This window comes from Rhamphochromis sp. 'chilingali', assembly GCF_963969265.1.
Source record: "Rhamphochromis sp. 'chilingali' genome assembly, chromosome: 16".
NCBI classification, from domain to species: Eukaryota; Metazoa; Chordata; class Actinopteri; order Cichliformes; family Cichlidae; genus Rhamphochromis; species Rhamphochromis sp. 'chilingali'.
In genome coordinates this window covers 11,823,232-11,843,555 of record NC_137943.1, presented here as the reverse complement: position 1 = coordinate 11,843,555, position 20,324 = coordinate 11,823,232, and the positions used below count along the sequence as shown (strand labels likewise).

Below are 20,324 nucleotides of genomic sequence, written 5' to 3'. Positions count from 1 at the left end.
CCAGCCCAAACCAGTACTCCACCTCCACCTTGCTGGCGTCTGAGTCGGACTGGAGCTCTCTGCCCTTTACCAATCCAGCCACGGGCCCATCCATCTGGCCCATCAAGACTCACTCTCATGTCATCAGTCCATAAAACCTTAGAAAAACCAGTCTTGAGATATTTCTTGGCCCAGTCTTGACGTTTCAGCTTGTGTGTCTTGTTCAGTGGTGGTCGTCTTTCAGCCTTTCTTACCTTGGCCATGTCTCTGAGTATTGCACACCTTGTGCTTTTGGGCACTCCAGTGATGTTGCAGCTCTGAAATATGGCCAAACTGGTGGCAAGTGGCATCTTGGCAGCTGCACGCTTGACTTTTCTCAGTTCATGGGCAGTTATTTTGCGCCTTGGTTTTTCCACACGCTTCTTGCGACCCTGTTGACTATTTTGAATGAAACGCTTGATTGTTCGATGATCACGCTTCAGAAGCTTTGCAATTTTGAGACTGCTGCATCCCTCTGCAAGATATCTCACTATTTTTGACTTTTCTGAGCCTGTCAAGTCCTTCTTTTGACCCATTTTGCCAAAGGAAAGGAAGTTGCCTAATAATTATGCACACCTGATATAGGGTGTTGATGTCATTAGACCACACCCCTTCTCATTACAGAGATGAACATCACCTAACATGCTTAATTGGTAGTAGGCTTTCAAGCCTATACAGCTTGGAGTAAGACAATATGCATGAAGAGGATGATGTGGACAAAATACTCATTTGCCTAATAATTCTGCACTCCCTGTATAGGCTAGGTTAAAGCTGATACTGATACTTGGCAGAAGTCTTGAGCCACCCCTCATTTCTTCATGGTTCTCTAGGAAAACTAGAAAAAGGTGCAACACATTTTTATTAACACAATAAGGCAAAAAACAGTTCTAGCAAGTCTGAAAGATGAATTGTAATATGTACCTTTATTCTTCTTTATGCTTTTTAGATAGGGTTACATGTTGGAACAAAATCGGACTTTTCCTGGTTTATAATTCCATCATTTATGACACAATCCCATTGCTGCTGGTTGAAATGCAGCCCTTGAATGGTTCATTGGTGCTGGTCGTTAAAAAAAAAGAAAAAAGAAAACGTTCCACTGGCAATGAACAGGTGCAAGGACTGGACTGAAAAAGCAGCCAAGGTCCAAAATATGTTTTTGAAAGACGTCCTTGAGAACTACTGCTCAATAGCACTTTTGAAATTACAAAAGTCTGGCTCCTTGGGAGCAAAATATAAAGAAAAGAGGGGTGACTCAAGACTTTTGCACTGTATTTAAAATTAACCTATTATGTTTCTAGGTCCATACTTTCATCTTAGACCATTATTCCAATATCTTTGGAAATCATTGTTACAAATAATCCTCAACCATCTTGTATTTGAAACAACCTCTTCGTTTCCTTCACCCTCCCCTAAAACCAGCTTTCCTCTCAATATCGTTCTCATACACAGGCTTGTATGGCACATGGGTGGGGCTTCTGTGCTGACAGCTAAATGTATGTACCTGAAAAGACCATAATAAGGATATCGCAATGCACCATACAGAATCAAGAGTAGGAAAAAAACGTCTGAAACTGATAGCAGTCTTAAGTCTGGGCTCTTTTTAGCTCACTGATGTAATTACACTGCTCAAAACAATGAAGGTAACCTTTAATGATCCCAGTATAACACAGAATAGTACAGGAATGAAATCCCCAGAGCCACTGTTGGACTTTATGCTGGTGAAGCAGCCAAATACTCAAATACTGCCCAGAAGCTCAGCATCACGCTATCATTTTCATTTCTAAAAGCACACAAAATGAATTCACAGTGGTTTGAGGTTCCAGCCTGGCCAGGTTGATACTCCTGACATGAGTTGGTGTTATACTGCGAGGACTAAGTGTTCCTTTTTGAGCAGTAAACTTAAACTTTGGCCAAGTGTAATCTGAGCATCAAGCGTGTAACAGCATATACATGAGAGAAAATAAAGGAAAGTATTATAGGTCCTCTATAAAAAAGAAACATGAGCCAGTAGTTAAATTAATGACATATGACAGCAAAGATAATGGAACAGTTTTCATAGAATTTATTATAGTTGGTTTTTTTTCCACTAACATGGATACACAACGCTCTAACTGTCATGGCTTTTTTGTCTTAAATACTCTCCGCTCATAAAGAAAAACTGTAAAAATATTTAATTATAACTAATTAAAAGATCTCTTCAGGGGCTGGACTTGGAAGGGTGTACAGGTATGAGGGGATGGAGGTGGGTGGGGATTCGTCTGTGGTCCTTATCTGAGAAGCTGTGTGGATTTGGGGGGGACTGAAAAAGGGTCGAAGGGTCACGTTACATCCAGCGAGGCTTTCACCGCGAAGACGGGGTGGTGTTGCCATTTAAAGAAAACCTAAAAGAACGACATGAAGCAGCAGGTCAGAATAAGATAAGTGTGTATTTGCTGTTTAATATTAAACAGCCCGGCTGAGACGGCGGTACATCACCTGCACACTCTCTCCATCACATGTGTAACGAGACGGTCAGAGATGCCCGGACAGGACTCCTCTGCCAGGTTGAAGGCATTCTCCAGTTCCTCAATGGCTCCTACTCCGCCGCCACTTGCCCGCCGCTTCTCCTTCAACTGGTGGTAAAGGAAAAATCAAACAGGAACGATTTAGTATGCCGTGCAGTGAGAAACTTAAAAAAAGAAAAAAAAAATCCTTCTGTTTAGAGTAAATATAATGAAACAGGTTATGTGGGGGCAAGCTTTTTATTAATATCATAACAAGACCCACTTCACTCTTACCTGTTAATGGTAAAAAACAAGGCAGAGATTCACGGTGTCATGATGTTGGCCCTTTGTCTAAATCAGAGGTCAGCAACCTGTGGCTCGCGTTAGTCACAGGTTACAATTACTATATATATATATTGATTTATCCTCTCCCAATTTCATCCGCCTGTTTGTGCCCCGTTACCCACGTGTGCTTCTTTTTTTATCCAACTGTTTGCTAGCAGGAGCTAAAATGCCTCTTGATGCTGAAGGTTGCCGACGCCCAGTCTAAATGAATCTAAACGCTGCTGTCGGCTGCTTAATTGCCACAAGGGGTCGCCACACTAGGTAATGCTGCGTGTTTGATTTGGCAGTCTTACATTGGATGCCCTTCTTTTTGGACCCTAATGACCTTTCAATTGTCAAGCAAATATTCCGACTACTACATTTTATCTAAATGAATCTGAGATTGTATAAAAAGCAGCAGTATGGCCTACCTCTCTGAAGGTGGGTGTTACCAAAGCAGACAAGCACTGTGACTTTGGTTGCCTTTTCACAGAATCTCCTGACTGCAAAGAGAAAACAGAGCGTAAGAAGAAAGGAAAAAAGATTCGACCTGGTGTTTCCGTCTCTGCTCAGTCTGCCTTACCTCTGAATCTGTGTGCGTGTAGCCCTTCTGTAACTTGTTCATAGAAGTGGGCCTGACTGTGGGGAAGGTCCACATGGGACACTGATCTACATCACCATCAGCATCCCTGAAAGAAGCGGGGACAGGAAGAGGAAGAAGATTGAAAGGACGAGTAAACATACCCCTGACAGATACACCCTGATTGTTAATGCAAATAAGTGTGATGTTCTTGAGACTAACATGTCCGAGTCGTCAGAGCTGGACTCCTCCCCGTGTCCCTCTGATTTCCAGCGGCGGTAGCGGTCAATCAGCTCTGTCAGATAAGCTGTCTTCTTGGTGTAACGTGTGATAAACTTGTGTTTCAGAAGCTCTTTGGCTGTTGGTCTCTGTGCAGAGAAGAAATTCAGTTCGATTCAATTCCATTTATACAGCGTCAAATCACAACAACTGTTGCCTCAAGGTGCTTTATATTGTAGTGAATAAAAACATGAGGAGCATAAAAATGTACAACCAAGGGTAATATCACTCAGCCCATACAAGTTGGAGTGCTGTTGTCTACAAACACATGCTAAAGCAAGCTTCAGTGTCAAATTACTTGGAAAGGTTTTGGCGCCTTTCAAGAGCGCACTTTGGATCATGTTGGAATATTTGAGAAACAACCAGAACAATCTCTAATTCCTATTAAGGACCGGACATGCTAATCCAAAATACTTGGTAGGATAAAGAATTCATGTTCAGTTTCTCTCAGTGCAGCAGTTATTACCAGATGTATGATACTCATGTATGTTGGTGTTTTACTCACAAAACGGGGGTCTTTATTTAGACAAGCCTCTACAAATTCTTTAAAGGGTTTGCTGTAAGGGCCTTCCAATGTGGGTGGAGTGTTTTTGGGGATTAGGAAGAGGACTCTCATGGGGTGTAGATCAGAGTTGGGGGGTTCCCCTTTGGCCAACTCAATGGCGGTGATTCCCAGAGACCAGATATCAGCCTGAGTGGGTAAAGACATAAAGAGCTGTTTAAGGCATCAAAATTCAGTTCCCGTTGGTTAACAACAAAATGATGTCTCTTCATGCTCTCAGTGTACACACAGCTTGTTCACAAACGTTTGCCTCACCTTAAAGTCGTAGGCTGACTGCTTAATGACCTCCGGGGCCATCCAGAAAGGCGTGCCGACAAATGTGTTCCTCTTGATCTGAGTGTCTGTCAGCTGCCCCGCCACCCCAAAATCTGCCAGCTTCACATCACCCTGCTCTGACAAGAGCACATTGGCAGCTGGGAGAAAGGCAGAAAAGACAGACCGTTAAAATACAACCTAAAGTATCTGGGTCTGCTTTTTGTATCTGTTACAGCAGTCTGGTTAATATAACGTGCTAAAAATAAGATGAGGCCAGAACATCTGAGATAATGAGTAACAATGTTGTTACAGCTTATTCAGGCCAACTTTCACTTTTGAAATCCAAAATCATAATAATTAATTTTGGATTTTGGAGACTGGAGTGCTGCATTTAATTTCACAAGCAACTGTAGATAAAAGGAGCACAAGAACACAAATAATACGGAGAATAAATCCACCCCACCGAGTAATACACCAAAGTTTTAAACTCCTTATTTGTGCGATTACTTAATTACAAAGTGTTACATTTTTTTATAACAAGGAAAGAACAGAGCAGAAAAGGCTCCACACACAAAATATGTAAAAGTGTATACAATTCGCACACGCAGCATGTTGTGAGATTTCAAGCTCACAGATGGTGTTAAAAATGTACACAGCTCGTTGGCATATTTCAGTGTGTGCACTTCTTCTCTGCAGCATCTGGTTAAGGCCGGCTGTGCAGCAGCTCTCTATCACAGCGTTCAGTTGTTGACATAAAACGTTGGATCACAGCATTGAGTCTTGTACTCACAACAGCGTACACTACAAAACAGCTCTGAATTATACCCGAGTTTGTACCAGCGCAGAACTTGACAACTATGTTAGCTGTTAGCTGACACCTATGAGACTCTTTGGGTGAGTTCACACCTATAGTTTGTTTTCTCTGGTATAGTTGGTGAGTTTGTAAACTTTGAGTTCTTCCCTATGATTTGGTATCTTTTCACAAAGAGAAAAAAAAAAAAAAAAACACGTCAGGATGTTCAGTCCGCTCACTGGACAGATGTGTAAATATAGAAAGAAGGTGCTGTGTCCTGGACTATTAGAGAATATACAGAATTTACTTTCATTTCACGGATAGCTGCTAGCCCATACAGACCTTTGCACATCTCTAGTACCTTGCTGTATCTCTGAAAACAAAGCATACGTGCCTACAGGAAGTTTTTTTTTTTTTTTTTTAAATCTCAAACTTGTAACCTGGTAGTTTGTTTGGGTCAACTACCAGGAACATATTCACATCATAAATAAACTATTCTGGAGTTCATTTAGAACTGCACCAAGACAACCTCTTCCAAAGGGTCTCTGTGTGGCTGTTTTGGTCTGTGCCCAAGTGTGATAACTGGGTTCACATCTGCACAAACAAACAGCACCAAGGAGGAAAATGAACCAGAGTTTGATTTAAAAGGACCGAACACCGTAAAGATCGAAGTGAGTGCTCATTACCTTTGATATCTCTGTGAATCTTCCTTTCAGAGTGCAGATACTCCAGCCCCTTTAGTATTTCCCTCAGTATAGTAGCAATGTAAGTTTCTTCAAGAGGTCCTGGACGGAGCTAGGATGGTGACAGTGTGACAAAAAGATGAGTTTTCCCTCTCGAGTATGAAAAGTGCACTATTGGAGGAGTTGTCTAAAACTTTGTAAGCTGCATAAAAATAGAAATCTACTTACTAGATCCAGAGCAGATCCTCCACCTAAATACTCCATGATAATCCACAGCTTTGTTCCCTGTGGGAGGAGGAAACAATTGAAGGAACAAACCACTGTATGTGTTTGTATATTTAAGCATCTGGGCAAGTATCACTTCAGTATTTACATTATCTCACCTTCAGATATGAGCCATAATACTTTGTAACATAAGGACTGTCGCACTGGCTCAGCACCGTGATCTCCTGCTGAATGTCTTCTATCTCGTCCTCTGCCTCCTCCAGGTCTATAATTTTAATGGCCACCACCTCCTTTGTGCGGTTGTTGATGCCTTTGTAGACCTCTCCAAACGAACCCTTGCCGATCCGCTCCTGCTTGGTGAAGTACTCCTCAGGGTCCAACCGAGTATTCTGGCCCAGTGAGAGCAAAAGAGGGATTTAAGTACAGAGTATATACCACAGTGACAACCCCCTGTAGTTTAATGTGTGTGCTTATGAGTGGGCGAGTCTCAACACAGAAGCCATGTTCACAGTTGTCCCTTATCTCCATATTATAGTGTTTGCATGCGCTGCCCAAATATAAAATATGATTTAGAATTAACCTTCTTATCTATGTCAGTGCCCATCTATTCAGTCACATCCCTATATAATTAACTAGACTCTAGATCGAGCTTTGTGCCAGGATGTAATTTAAGAAGTGTGACCCCTGAAAGTTCAGTGGTTTTGTCTCTCCATAACAGCAGGAAATGAGCAATGATTTGCGAACAAAAACGCCTTCAAAGAAGTCACTAAGTGCAAAAAATATTATCTTAATAAAGACTTAACTCTAAACGCCCAACTCTGAAAAAATAAAATGTCATTACACACTCATACAAGATCAGAGATTATTATTACATATTTGTCATTTGTTGATGGCAGTCAATTGTACACCTGACTGTGACACCGACAAGAACATTATATATACATAAATGCACATCTGTGCATATTAACACTTGCTTTTATGGCCTAGCCCACCACCCGGGTTATTCATGGAAAGCCTGAAAAGCCATGGGGGTTCGGCTGGTCTTGGATAAGAAGCAGGGAGGTGACAGTTGAAGAAAAGATCATTTCTTTACCTGGTTCTGCATGTCTCGAAGGTGTGCCATCCCCTCGGCTGGTTGGACGGGACAGGGACGGCCACAGTCCTGTCTTTCAAAAGTCAATAAATTGTCCTTTCGGGTTTTTTCTCCCCTCGTATCTGTCTAGGAAGCTAGCTAGGCTGGCTAGCCAACTAGATAAACAGCCAGTCTGCAGGCTTTAACGGGGCTGTCACTCCGCGCACTGTTTTCGGCCTCCGGGTAAAACGGAGGACTGAGCAGCCGAGCTACTGACCGAGAGACTCCATGAGTGTCGGTGGTCCGAAATAGAGGAGAAAAATAGCTCTTTCCGTGAATTAATAATTAATTCATTTCAAGGAGCGCTTAGCCCGTTGTTCAATTGAAGCTTGAGGAGGACAAAATAATGGCCCAGCTCGAGAACGCATGCGCGTTTTTTTCTTAAATTCGTTGGAATTGTGGGAGTTGTATTTCTCCATGCTTCAGAGACACGCTTCTTCAAACCTTTCAAGTTTTTTTTCTTAACACGGTACACGGCAAAAATTAAAATAAGATAAAACTACATTCACAATTTTAATTTAAAAAACTACAACACGTGATCTCTTGGAAAATGGTTTTACCTACGTTCAGATCTAACCAAAGTCCCATATATATATCTCACATAATACCATACAAGCTGCCAGACAGCATTAGAACACCACTGAGGATTCATTACATACAAAAATAGAAAATGAACAAGTTCAATTCAATTTAAAGCTGAAATAAGTTTAAATTACATTTTGTGGAAATGATTGTGTGTGTTTTCTGCGTATGATTGATAGCAGAGGAACTGGAAATTCAAATTAGGGCAAATCAAATTAACCATATGCAGACAAGTGTTATGTGGGAGTAAATCTTTGTGTTTGTCTCTGTGATGAAGATATAATAGTATAAATTTGAGCACAGTGGATAGTGTGGACAAAGACGACAACACACATATTAACAAGACTGAGTAATATCTTTTGAATGGATGAATGTTTATATTTTGTTTTGCTTTTATTTATTTAATCAAACCTTTATGCACGAGCTGTCATACATAGACACCATACCTAAAGACATCATCCAGAAACTGCTGACAATCTACAATATCTATCTACAATACAAAAGGTCCAGCTTCATTAAAATGCAAGTTTCATTTCCATCAGACTTTAAACCTGCACTCGAAGTAAACCATCTAGCCACCAAAACACCCCAGTAACAACTGGCCGGTTGGTGCATTTTTAACCCAGACATTGAAGCAAAGTCCCGCATCTTAATCGGCCCTAGTGTGACCCACACACAGACTATTTACCCCACACACTTTGTTGGGATGTGGTCACCCTGACCACCCTGTTTTCTTTTTTTCCCGTGACGTTGGCTACTTTTATTTGAAATACATTTTATTTTTGCAGTTCAGACAAATTAACTTATGTGACAATAAAAATAAATAAGAGACGACCAACTTACGTAAATAAAGCAGGTTAAACTGCCAATTTTAAATGTCCATTGGTTTTCACCAACTCCTGCGGCTCTCGGTGCACTTCATAGTAACCGCCCCGGCGGTCACGCGGGGTAGCGTTAACAGCTACACCCACACTAACTAGAAGCGTTGAGAGCTTTCGCTGAGTCCGTCTCGGTTGGTCCTTTGAGGAGCCCCTGATGCTATTTGTATGACAGCCCGAACAGCGTGTTGGCGCATGTCAGTTTAAACCCAGGTGGTAAAACCATAACGGTGAGTATTGACAGGACAGACCTCTGGCTAACCAGCATGTCAGTGCAGACAGTCAGCGGCTTACAGCGCAGCGTTTAATAAGCTAAAATCGATAGCGTCGTCTGTTAACGCTTTTCAAGCATAGCGACAAGCTAGATTGCTAACATACAAGCTAGACATGGCGTCTTATGTGGATTTTCACTCAGTGACATTGAAGCGACGTGCCAGCAACAGCTTCACCTCATGTCGCTGTTATGTAACGACGTAACATGAAATGCTATTTCTCGTAGTGTACTCATTAGCTTGGACCTAAACCCACTACCTTACACCGTCTGGAGCAGATGCTTTTTGCACGGGCTAATGATCGTGTTTAAAGTTTAGGTAGCACCATTTGCTACTGAGCTAATTGGCTAAATTCAGGGTTAACTGCAGCATGTGTTTTATTGTAAATTGGCATGTAATAAAAAGGTCAGGCAAGATATGAGCCTTGATGTGTTATTTAAAATGGGGCATTAAGTTGAGCTTATATTTTTGAACTCTTAGCTGCAGTCACACCCACACTGTTTGGTTAGTATCTGTGCGTTTCATTTGTTTCCCATTTTGTGGGTTATCAGCTGGATGAGTGGGGCAACTTTCAATACCCCCTCTGCAGAGGTGGCTGAGATGAATCGCATCCATTTTGAGCTGGAGTATACAGAGGGCATCAGCCAGCGCATGCGAATCCCAGAGACCCTCAAAGTGGCCCCAGAGAGCCAAGCGGGATCCATACCACTTCAGCAGCCTTTGCCCACTCACACAGCTCTGATGCAGGTTCCTGAGAGGATTGTTGTTGCAGGTGAGGATGACAGTTGGCAGTCATGTTTGAGGTATTATGTTTAAAACATGTATATGCTGTATAAAAATTTCATGGCCAATTTTTCTGTAGGGGATGAAGGGGATCCTCGATTTGCATGTCCAAGAGACTTGGATCTGATTCAGTCCATTCCTCCTGTGGACCTCCTGAACATGAAGGCCCCTCCACGTGTCCTCACCCTTACCGAGCAGCCTCTGGATTCGCTTGAAACAGACCAAACTGTCAACTCGCAGCGCAATCCCAGCCAAGCGGTACGTTTTCTTTCAGAGTAATCTCAGCTTCCTTCTCAGAATATTGAATTTTCTTCTCTCATTATATTCAAAACTTTAAGTGGATCCATAATGTAGTGGTATACTATATTTGCCTTATGCTGAAATTATGGTTCAGCCGTGTTAGTGCATTGGGACTATGCTGGCACTCCATTGGCTTGTCTACTTGCAGAGAGTGTCTATTGTCGATTGAGGCACTGTACAAAATATGTGGTACAACCGGTCTGCGGGCTACTTTTGCTTGTGCTGTTGTTGGTATGTCAGTCAGCTGCTGAGAAGAGTGAAGTTATAATCTACAAAGAGCTGAAGTGGTACTGAGTGTTAAACAATGTAAAGTATTCACTGCACCCACTGTCTGTACTTCTCATGCGCTATCTTTTGGTCTGTGATTTTTTTTTTTTTTTTTTTTTTTTTTTTTTTTATTTATTTATTTTTTTTCCCTCACAATCCTCCCATTCCTAGTGAACTCCATTGCCGCTCCCTTCCCTGTTCCAGCCCACTTGTCAGTCAATCAGCATTTGACTAATGCAATTGGGATTTTGGAAGACGGCACATAAACATGTTTGCACACTATTTATAGCGTAGGGATAGTCCTGGTAACTAATTTCTTAGTCAAATGAACAGGGGATAAAAATGTGATTAACTGACTCGTCTAAAACTCAGATATCAAGTTATATTTGAGAACTGTATAAGGTCTAAAACTCTAAACAAAAGAGTTTTAAATCATAAATCCCATTCTTGATTTATGAATCAGCACGGTGGCACGGTGGTTAGCACTGTTGCCGCACAGCAAGGTGGTCCTGAGTTCAATTCCACCATCAGGCTGGGGTCTTTCTGTGTGGAGTTTGCATGTTCTCCCCGTGTTTGCGTGGGTTCTCTCCGGGTACTCCGGCTTCCTCCCACCGTCCAAAGACATGCAGCTTGTGGGGATAGGTTAATTGGATAATCCAAATTGCCACTAGGTGTGAATGTGAGAGTGAGTGTGAATGGTTGTCTGTCCCTATGTGTTAGCCCTGCGACAGACTGGCGACCTGTCCAGGGTGTACCCCGCCTTTCGCCCTATGACAGCTGGAATAGGCTCCAGCGCCCCCCGGAAAAGGATAAGTGGAAGCGAATGGGTGGATGGATGGATTTATGAATCATGCTGCTTAATTGTACGGCACCTCGCATCGTGCATTATCAACGTTACATGTTACACTCCAGACTACGAAGAAGGAAAAACACTTAAACCTATGTTAAATATAATATATAAATGCATTACTACAAAGGCAAGTTCACGTATTATTAAAATGTGACAAATTAACAGCAGAAAAACCAATGAGTTAAACAGAAAAATGTGGTGCATTTTGTCGATCATTATGAATGATGCACGCTGTTCAAAAATTCATGACAGTGGTTGTCATGAATTTTAATAAAAGTTAAAATCTAAAATAACAAAACAACAAATAATCCAGCCACCCCCCTCCCAGGCCAGGTGATTAAATATAGTCTGTACAGCAGGTCCTGGTTCTACCCCTGGGCCTCCTCCCATTAGGAAATGACCAGCAGAGCACCTTACCCAGGAGGCGTCCTCCTCAGCTGGATGCTTTTGATGTGGAGGAGCAGCGGCTCTACTCTGAGCCCCTCCCAAATGACTGAACTCCTCATTCTATTGCTAAGGAAGTGCCCACTGACCTTTTGGAGAAGGCACATTTTCACTGCTTGTATCAGCAATCTCATTCTTTTGCCTTTAAAAAAAACAGTAATAGTGTTAACAAAGAGATCAGGCCGAGATGAGCAGATTTATGGCCTTTCTCAACAACGATGCGCCATCTGATGGCAGGTGGCTGCATAGCAATTTACCTGCATTTGGCTTCAATCAAAATTTAAAACAATTTAGATTACACTACTAGTACGTGTGATAATAGCGAAGAGTAGTTGTCTAGTCAAATAGTCCTGCAAATCCCAACTTTAGGGAAATGTTTATGCAAATGGACATGGTTGCAGTACCATATATTACACATCTAAAGTGAAAGATTCCCCCCCCCCCCCCCCCCCCCCCCCCCACACAGCATTATTTCTACTTTATTAGTAATATCAGTTTAGATATTCCTTGATGGTGGTCTTGAAGGTGTTGCTGACATTTTTTTACAAAAACTGCCTGGAGTCGTGGGATTTATGAGACGCAATGAAAACTGAACGTGATTATTTATTAATTTTTTAGCTTTAAGGACTGTCTTTGTGCTATGCTGCACTTCTTCCCATTTTGATTTCTCCATGGAATATGGTTTGTGGTTCTTAAGACACAATAGAAAAATAATGCATTGGTAATTGGTGAAGAGTCATTAATAATCACACATTCTTCTGTAGGAAAAACGTCAATCAGGTGGCCAAAAATTATTTTTCCAGTCAGTTTGGCTGAACTAAGTGTGGTTCATCAATCAGCAATCATGCGTTGCTGCAAACTGAGCTTAATGTTATTTCAAATTTGTATTTAACAACAGGCCAGCTTTCATGGTCGGCCTCGAAGGGAGCGCAGCGCGAGTGAGAACGTATCCGGCCGTCACAGCAGTCAGATCAGCAGAGGCGATATAAGGTACGACCACAGCCACGTTTGAAACGCTGCTTCCCCACCGCTGCCTTTCCAATGTAAAGCTTTCTTTCACTCTTGGTTGATTTATAAAAATGTCTTCTTTCTTTTAATGTTTCTCCCCACCTATCTCCCTGCCAGTGTAACCCCTTCCCCTTCTGCCCCCCCAGTCCGTTTGTGTCCTCCCCTCTGTACCCCCGAGGATGCAAACATCAACCTGTTTACAGCTGCTGGGCTCCTGTCGTACATCCAGTCAACAACACGCCGTGCTTACCAGCAGGTCCTTGAGGTCCTCGATGACAGCCATCGCAGGTATGTTTTTTCTTTATTCATTTCTTTTTGGCTGAATTTATTACAAATCTTTGCACTAAGAAAGATTGTTAAAGAAACAGATGATTGTTGTGGGGAAATTCAGGAAAAAGTCATGAGCATGAGTTTCTTATTAAAAGAAGTGACATTTAAAACTCTCATACGTCACAGTCCTGGCGTCCTGACTTGTGTACATCCCCCTTTGTTCAATGTGTAACTTACATGTTTGACGACTTTAGTTCACAAGAAAGAAATAATAATTATTTTTCCTTAACGTGACTTCAGCAAATAGCAAATACAAGCCCAATTCCAAAAAAGTTGGGTCACTGCTAAATAAATAAATAAATCGAATGCAATGACTTGAAAATCTCAAACATGTGTGTTTAATAGGGGTGCAACGATACACAAAATTCACGGCTCGGTTCGGTTCGATACTTTGGTGTCACGGTTCGATATTTTTTCGATACAAAAAAAATGTTCATGCCTTTTTAATTTGTTATTTATTAAAATTATAAATATATATTTTAACTCAAAAGTACAGTTTTTAAATTTAATGTTGCTGAAACAAAAAAGTAATAAAATAAATATATCTCAGGGCTCGCAAAATTTCAAAATCCCTGGTAGCCCTTCAGGCAGGGACTCTTCAGTTTTTGGTAGCCCAAAATAAATTTAAGTAGCCCAAATAAAAAAGAGAGCAATTTTTTGATTGATGTTTTGTTTCCTGTTTTGTTTCCTTTACAATATTATACATTAAAGTATAATATTGTATAATTATATAATGTTAACTTCTTATCTTGTGCGTGTTTTTTATTTTGATAGCGAATGCGCACCTGTGGACCACTTATGTGCAGCCCTGGTTATATAGCTCGTCATATTGCAGCCACAGAAATTCTTTTGTCCATGAAACCATAAAGCTGCACTTTCTTTTTGCCTTATAGTCTGATTTGGTAAGCTTTTCTTTGGCTGTCACTTCTTCACCCTGACCTGTCTTATTTGGCTCAGCAGAACTAAAATATATATCCTGCTGCTTTTACACACGCACTCACATAAGCTCAGCGATTCTCTGCGCGATCAACCTCTCACATGTTTAAGCTGCGGGAGATTTCACTTGTCATGTTTGCTAGTAAGCTAACGATTAATAAGACGATGTCAGAGGAATTGGTGCGCAAATTATCATCACTCACCAATCAGTGCTGTTGCTCTCTAACACAGTTCGTGCGATTGCAAAGTGAAAGCAAAAAAACAAGCGCAAATTCAAACGCAATTTCAATATGTCACATATTGACAGTGGCTCACCGATGCCAATGACATAATTACCCAGCTACATTTCTGAAAGAATGCAAAAGCATTGACATATATTTTCCTTCCTACAATAGCCCGACGGGCAGGGCAGAGATAGATTTTGGTAGCCCGACTGGAAAAATCGCTAGCCCCGGGACGTCGGGCTAGCGATTAGGGCTGAACGATATATCGCATTTGCGATAATATCGCGACATGATCAAGTGCAATTTTCTAACCGCAAAGGCTGCGATTATACTCTGGACATGTCCAAATTCATGGGCTGCATCCTCCTGAGGCCGCATTTGTAGACCGATTACGTCACAGCGACGCGCCGAAGGCTGTCCAAATTACTACCATATCCCAGAATTCATAGCGCGGCCCAGCCAAACTCCAGTTTCCAGCAATGGCGGCCGCTACTAAGTTTTAAAATTACTCATACTAATCTTTCTGGGTCACAAAATAAACTTTTAACATATTTTCAGGCGAGAAAGTAGTTGTGTAAACATCAAATATCTGCTCGGTTTATCAAGATATCCCATATTTGCAAAAGTGCTTCGACGTTTTCAGAGGCGTCTGCTACCCACCAGCTCGACAGCTAGCCGGGAGCTCGAGGGTTACTGATGCGGCCGAGAACGGCACAACTCCCGGCACATCATTTTCAGATCACCGCGGAGTTTCGCTGCTCGGGTTAAACGTAATATATAAGTCACTTAGACAACCTAAAAATGTTATTGTTGGGCTTTTTTCAGTGTTTTGTTTGTTCGTGAGTAAATCGGTTTGGCTGAGATTAAAGTTATTAGATTAGATAAAATAAAACTTTATTAATCCCCCGGGTGGGTTCCTCCTTGGTTTTCACACAGCTGACTAAACGTCAAACAGAAAACTTATTAAACAGAAGTATGAGACAGTCGAGAATTTACACCAGTGTCTGGTTATATTTTAGATAGCAAGAAGCAGACGGCCGAGTTTATTAAACTCCACCGAGACAGCGGTGACGCTAATCAGAACTAGACCGTCCAATTTCACGCCTTTAAACTTTAAAGGCGTGTTTGTGTGTGTGTTTATACAATTGCTATTATGTTTGCACTTTATGTGTAATGTTACTGACTGCAGAGATCAGTAAGATGTGTGTATTTTTTATTTATTAGTTTTATTTATTTAATATTATTTTTTAATTGAATGACTGTCTAGTAGTTCACAGATGTCGAAAAACTGAGTGTGGTAAAGCCACTGATTTTTTTTTATGTATATTTCTGCAATCTGCACATTGTACTGACTTTCATTTTAATGTTTACACCAGGGTTCCTTGTCAGCACTTTATGCTCAGATGTTTGTAAGCTAAAAATAAACTATTATGTATGTTCAAATATACTGTTGTGATTGAAGAAGTTAAATAAAAATGTCAGTCATCAATTCATGCATCACCTCATGTCATCATAACAGAGGTCTGTCTTCCAGGAAAGAACAGTTTAAAATTAATGTAATATAGTATTGGCCATACTATATGATGTATTGCTTGTCTTTGTTTAATAATACAGAAGACAAAGACCTTAAAAAATAATCGCATATCGCATCGCAATCGCAATATTGGGGCAAAAAATCGCAATTAGATTATTTTCCATAATCGTTCAGCCCTACTAGCGATTTTGCGAGCCCTATATCTGATTGAGGAATCACTCATCTTTGGAAAAGAGAGTTTATTACAGAGAAATGGCTCTTTCCAAAATAAAAGCTATACTATACGCTTCTTCTGGGCTATATTCTCAGCAGCATATTAAACATATCAGGTCCCCATAAGGAGAATCATGTGCTAACGCTGTCTAAATGACTCGGGTAAATTTGTAGCATGCATCCTTGATGTTTTTGTCTGCTTCCACTTGTCTTTGCACTAGGATGATGTCGGAGTAAATGTGCAGTCATATTCGTTTTGTTCCCACTAGTGCTGTCAGCGTAAATCTCGTTGAAATGACCTTAACGCCACAACACGGCAAATCTCCGTTAACGAGCTACCGCGGATCGCCCCGTGCATGGGGCTGGACGGCCAACACGTTAACGAGCTAACTGCGCTAACACACTAGTTCCCACCCATGTAATTGAGCATTGCGTGGCACATCCAACATACTGTTTTACTTTAGTCCATGATGCGCTAACCTTCAGGGTCATACGTCACATGAAAACCAAAATAATTCCAAACGCCAGATCTGAATGAGGGTGGGGGAGGTTGCCATTTTTTTGCCATGTTGCAAGGAGAGCTTAACTTCTGTCTCGCTAGCTTGCCCTGCGCTCAGTGAATGTGCGTTCAACTACTCCGCCTAGGCTGCACTGTCGAGCGCAGATCCACTGAGCGCTCAACACAGACAGCATCGTCAGAAGGAAAGTTGATAAAATAAATTAAAAATTTTGTATTGTTCGATACATATGCGTACCGAACCGAAAGCACTGTATCGAACGGTTCAATATCGATACGAGTATCGTTGCACCCCTAGTGTTTAAGTGTGGCACCAGTGTCTCAGCACGGTCAGCTTTTCACCTGACCTCACACACGCGTCTCTCCTTCTGGTCTTCGACATCACTATAAAGAAGGGAAGACCTCATTAGATTAATAACCTTTACCTGTCCCTCCAACCTCTCTGGTACTGCCCCTTGAGCTCACTGCACCATGCCTTCCCTGCAGCTGAGCCAGGGGGAACCACACCTCCGCCACAATTAGTTCATTTTGAATTTGATGGCAGCAACACGTTAAAAAAAACCAAACGGTTGAGACAGGGTTATGTTTATCACTGTGTAGCATCCCTCTTCTCTTAATAACAGCATGTAAATTTCTGGTGATTGAGGACAGCAGTTACTGCACTTTTGGGAGAGGAAAGTTGTCCCATTCTTGTCTGATAGAGGATTCTAGTTGCTCAGCAGTCCTGGGTCTCCTGTGTCACATTTTTCATTTCATGATGCTCCAAATGTTTCCAGTCAGTTCAACACTGGTTTAGCATCGTCTTGCTGAAGTAAACAAGCATTCTCTGAAAAAGATATTATCTGGATGGGAGCATATGTTGCCCAAATACCTGTATATACCTTTTAGCTGTAACTGTGCCTTTCCACATGTGCAAGCTGCCAGTTCCATAGGCACTGATGCAACTCCATACCATCAGAGATGCAGGCTTGTAAACTGAAAGTTGATGATAAGCCAGTTGGTCCCTCTCCTCTTTAGTCCAGTGGAGGTGGCATCCTTGTTTTCCAAGTGGAATTTCAAGTTTTTCACCTGATCACAGGTTTCCACTTCTGCCTTAAGTTACTTTTGTGAATGTAATGGTGAATTACACACAGTGATTTTAAGTGTTCCTGAGCCCAAGCTGTGATTCCCATGACATGTCTGTTTTTAATGCAGTGCTGCCTGAAATTCTGTATTGATTTTCAGCTGTTTGACTTGATTGGAGATTTTTGTCAGAATGTCAGATTTTTTAAAATGATAATGAGTAGTTCCTCCAACGGTTTCTGTTTAGTACCACTTACATTTCCAGCCTTTTGTTGACGCTGTCTCAACTTTATTAGGATGTGTTGCTGCCGTCGAACACAAACTGAGCCAGTTTTTTTTTTTTTTTTTAAATGAGTTTGTTGGAACATTTGACATGTTTTCTATGTTCTGTTGTGAATAAAAAATGGTTTTCTGGGATTTGCAAATCATTGCACTTTGCTTTATATTTTACACAGCGTCCCAGCCTTTTGGAATTGGGGTTAAAGTTTTAATACAAGAACATCTTTGTAATGTGTTCAGTTTCTGAGCTGAGAAAGAAGTCAAATATAAATGTTATTACCAGGGATGAACCAACTTTTAAAAGAACAATTTGATCATAGCTGTTTGTTGTTGTTGTGTGTCATTGTTTCAAAGTCTGTGAGCCCTTTACCACACTGTTTTAAGCACAAATTCAATCAGATTAACATATGAAGCTGAGCACATTCACCTATGGCTGAGGCCAGCAGTCATAGGTGAATGTGATCTGCGGGTATATAGTGAGTAGGCATCAAGTTGAATACTGGTCACAAAATCATCGAATCCCTCATTAAGGGCCTGAATGAAGATGTGTTCATCTCCACAGGACACACCTGGATCTGGCCCTGGATTTAAACCCTGATGAGTCCGGCTTAGTGGATGCCTCCTCACTGAGACGACAGGTAATGTCTCATATGCTTGCTTTCTGCATGAATGAAAAGGGGCAGGTGATGCATAATTTATGTATTGTCCAAATGTATTTATCTTACTTTCAGGTTTACGGTAAACTCTGATATAATGTATAGATATGGCTCCTTTTGAAGGATGCCGACAGAGCTGCACGCAGCAAGTGTTCAGTTACAGTTATTAGACCCTCGACTCTAAATAAACAAAAATAAGGAACACAAATACTAACTGAAGAAGTAAAAAGGTATACAGAGATTTTATTTGAGAGTGGGAGTATTGTTTAATTGTTAGTGGCTATATTTCTCTGTGCACTGCAATGAAACACAGCCAAATGTGGAGATTTCTCTGCGCATGTTTCAGTAAATCTTAGTTAGGCCCAGTACAGGGAGTGTTTCGCCTTTTTTAAAATGTTTTTTAAAAAAAAAATGTTTTTTTTCAGATTGTGAAGTTGAATCGGCGTCTGCAGCTGTTGGAGGAAGAAAACAAAGAACGCTCAAAGCGAGAGGTGATCCTGTATTCTGCCACCGTAGCTTTCTGGCTCATTAACACCTGGATCTGGTTCCGTCGCTAGATGGAGTCTCCCAAAACACTGGAAACCAAAGCAGTTCCCTGTTAAAGACGTGATCACTGATTTATAGCAAATTCTGTATGGAGGTTTATCCTAAACAGGTCAGTCTCGGCACTCATGAGGTAAAACATGAGGCAGAAAAACATTGTTTTCTGTTTGTCAAGTCGATGTGACAGAATTTCACAGTAATCGTGGGCCTAGTGTCTCGCAGCACTAAAATTAGAAGTAAATGATTTTTTCTAAACTGCCGAATGACTGGAAAGCTAAAGCACAATGACAATGCAGCTGAACGATTTAGCAGCAACAACAACCACTCCAGTTAAGGTAATGCTATCTCCAGCATGTGTCCTATTTGTGAAGCTTACTCCACTGTCAAACCTATATTTTTGGTTGGTTTGGATCAGCCGTAAATGAAATACGGTACAAATTACACAAACAACTGTCAGCTCCTACTGATAAATAGTTTATGCAAATATTACTGTTTGCACCTCTAAACTTGACAAATCCATTGCACATAATGAACTGGTGTTACAGTTGTGTAAATGAAATCTTTTAACCTGAACAAATTATTAGATAAGTGACAAATGTTTTGGGAACCATAGTTGCAAAACTGAACCTGACTTTTCTGTTGAAAGCAGGTCATAAACTACCATTCTTCCAGAAGTGTCAAACTGAACCGATTGACTCTAAAGATGCCATAACGCTGACCCTTCGTTACTGGAAAAACTTCTTGTGTACATTACAGCATTTGAAAAGCCTGTCTAATCTGTCTTTAATGTTATTTATTTTAACGTTTTTGTCTAGGGGTTGTGTCATCTTGATTATTTGCTAACCAAAGTAACAAGGGTAGGGTACTGTGAAGTGCTGTTTTTCCATGCTGTTAACTCATCTTTGTTCCCACTAAGTCACCTGCAATATTAAAACATGGAATATGACATTTTATACATAATTTAGTGTGATACAAAGAGCCAGTGTGTGTGTGATCGTCCAATGAGAAGAGGTCGATCTGGTTGAAATTATTAAAAAAACAAAAAAAACCATTTTATTTTGATAGTAATATAAATATGTATTTAACGCAGGTTTATTTATCACATATACTACTGAGGTGTCAGCAAAGAGTTGCTGTTAGTTTTTCTTTGAAGTCTGTACCTACATGTCTCACTTAAAGCTGGATGTTGGAGTTAAAACTTTAAATTATTTTGTAATATAAGAATACACTTGATGTTTGTAAATATGTTTGCTGTAATAAAAGATGGATGTCAGTTTCAGCCGTGTGTGTGTTCAGCGCTGACTCCAACACT

The 20,324-nt window shown here is 41.0% G+C and overlaps 2 protein-coding genes across 3 annotated transcripts; one reads left to right on the top strand and one right to left on the bottom strand.

The window, feature by feature from the left end:
* Nucleotides 1–2,057: 2,057 nt before the first annotated feature.
* stk25b (serine/threonine kinase 25b) lies at nucleotides 2,058–7,697 on the bottom strand. The gene is made up of 11 exons (XM_080861180.1): nucleotides 7,296–7,697; nucleotides 6,361–6,591; nucleotides 6,206–6,262; nucleotides 5,981–6,089; nucleotides 4,502–4,659; nucleotides 4,190–4,375; nucleotides 3,628–3,773; nucleotides 3,409–3,514; nucleotides 3,257–3,328; nucleotides 2,494–2,630; nucleotides 2,058–2,399 (listed from the first exon to the last, which is right to left on the bottom strand). The coding sequence occupies exons 1-11, from the start codon at nucleotides 7,323–7,325 to the stop codon at nucleotides 2,360–2,362; spliced, it is 1,272 nt and encodes a 423-aa protein (XP_080717306.1). The 5' UTR covers nucleotides 7,326–7,697; the 3' UTR covers nucleotides 2,058–2,359.
* A 1,191-nt stretch (nucleotides 7,698–8,888) lies between these two features.
* Nucleotides 8,889–20,261, top strand: LOC308412762 (mitochondrial fission factor homolog A-like). Of its 2 annotated transcripts, none has more exons than XM_080907322.1 (7): nucleotides 8,889–9,024; nucleotides 9,618–9,838; nucleotides 9,929–10,107; nucleotides 12,609–12,700; nucleotides 12,836–13,006; nucleotides 18,376–18,451; nucleotides 18,895–20,261. In XM_080907322.1, exons 2-7 carry the CDS (start codon nucleotides 9,622–9,624, stop codon nucleotides 19,024–19,026), a joined length of 867 nt encoding a protein of 288 aa, XP_080763448.1. In that variant the 5' UTR covers nucleotides 8,889–9,024; nucleotides 9,618–9,621; the 3' UTR covers nucleotides 19,027–20,261. The 2 variants fall into 2 exon arrangements, with proteins under 2 accessions (XP_080763448.1, XP_080763449.1); XM_080907323.1 differs by having other exon boundaries at nucleotides 8,910–9,024; nucleotides 9,656–9,838.
* The last annotated feature ends 63 nt before the right edge of the window (nucleotides 20,262–20,324 follow it).

Coding starts and splice junctions, on each gene's coding strand:
- stk25b (XM_080861180.1), bottom strand. CDS start 7,325: ATGGCACACCTTCGAGACATGCAGAACCAG. Junction 4,376..4,501: donor AGTCAGCCTACGACTTTAAG/GTGAGGCAAACG, acceptor TTACCCACTCAG/GCTGATATCTGGTCTCTGGG. Junction 3,515..3,627: donor AGCTCTGACGACTCGGACAT/GTTAGTCTCAAG, acceptor CGCTTCTTTCAG/GGATGCTGATGGTGATGTAG.
- LOC308412762 (XM_080907322.1), top strand. CDS start 9,622: ATGAGTGGGGCAACTTTCAATACCCCCTCTGCAGAGGTGGCTGAGATG. Junction 9,839..9,928: donor TGAGAGGATTGTTGTTGCAG/GTGAGGATGACA, acceptor ATTTTTCTGTAG/GGGATGAAGGGGATCCTCGA. Junction 12,701..12,835: donor ATCAGCAGAGGCGATATAAG/GTACGACCACAG, acceptor TCTCCCTGCCAG/TGTAACCCCTTCCCCTTCTG.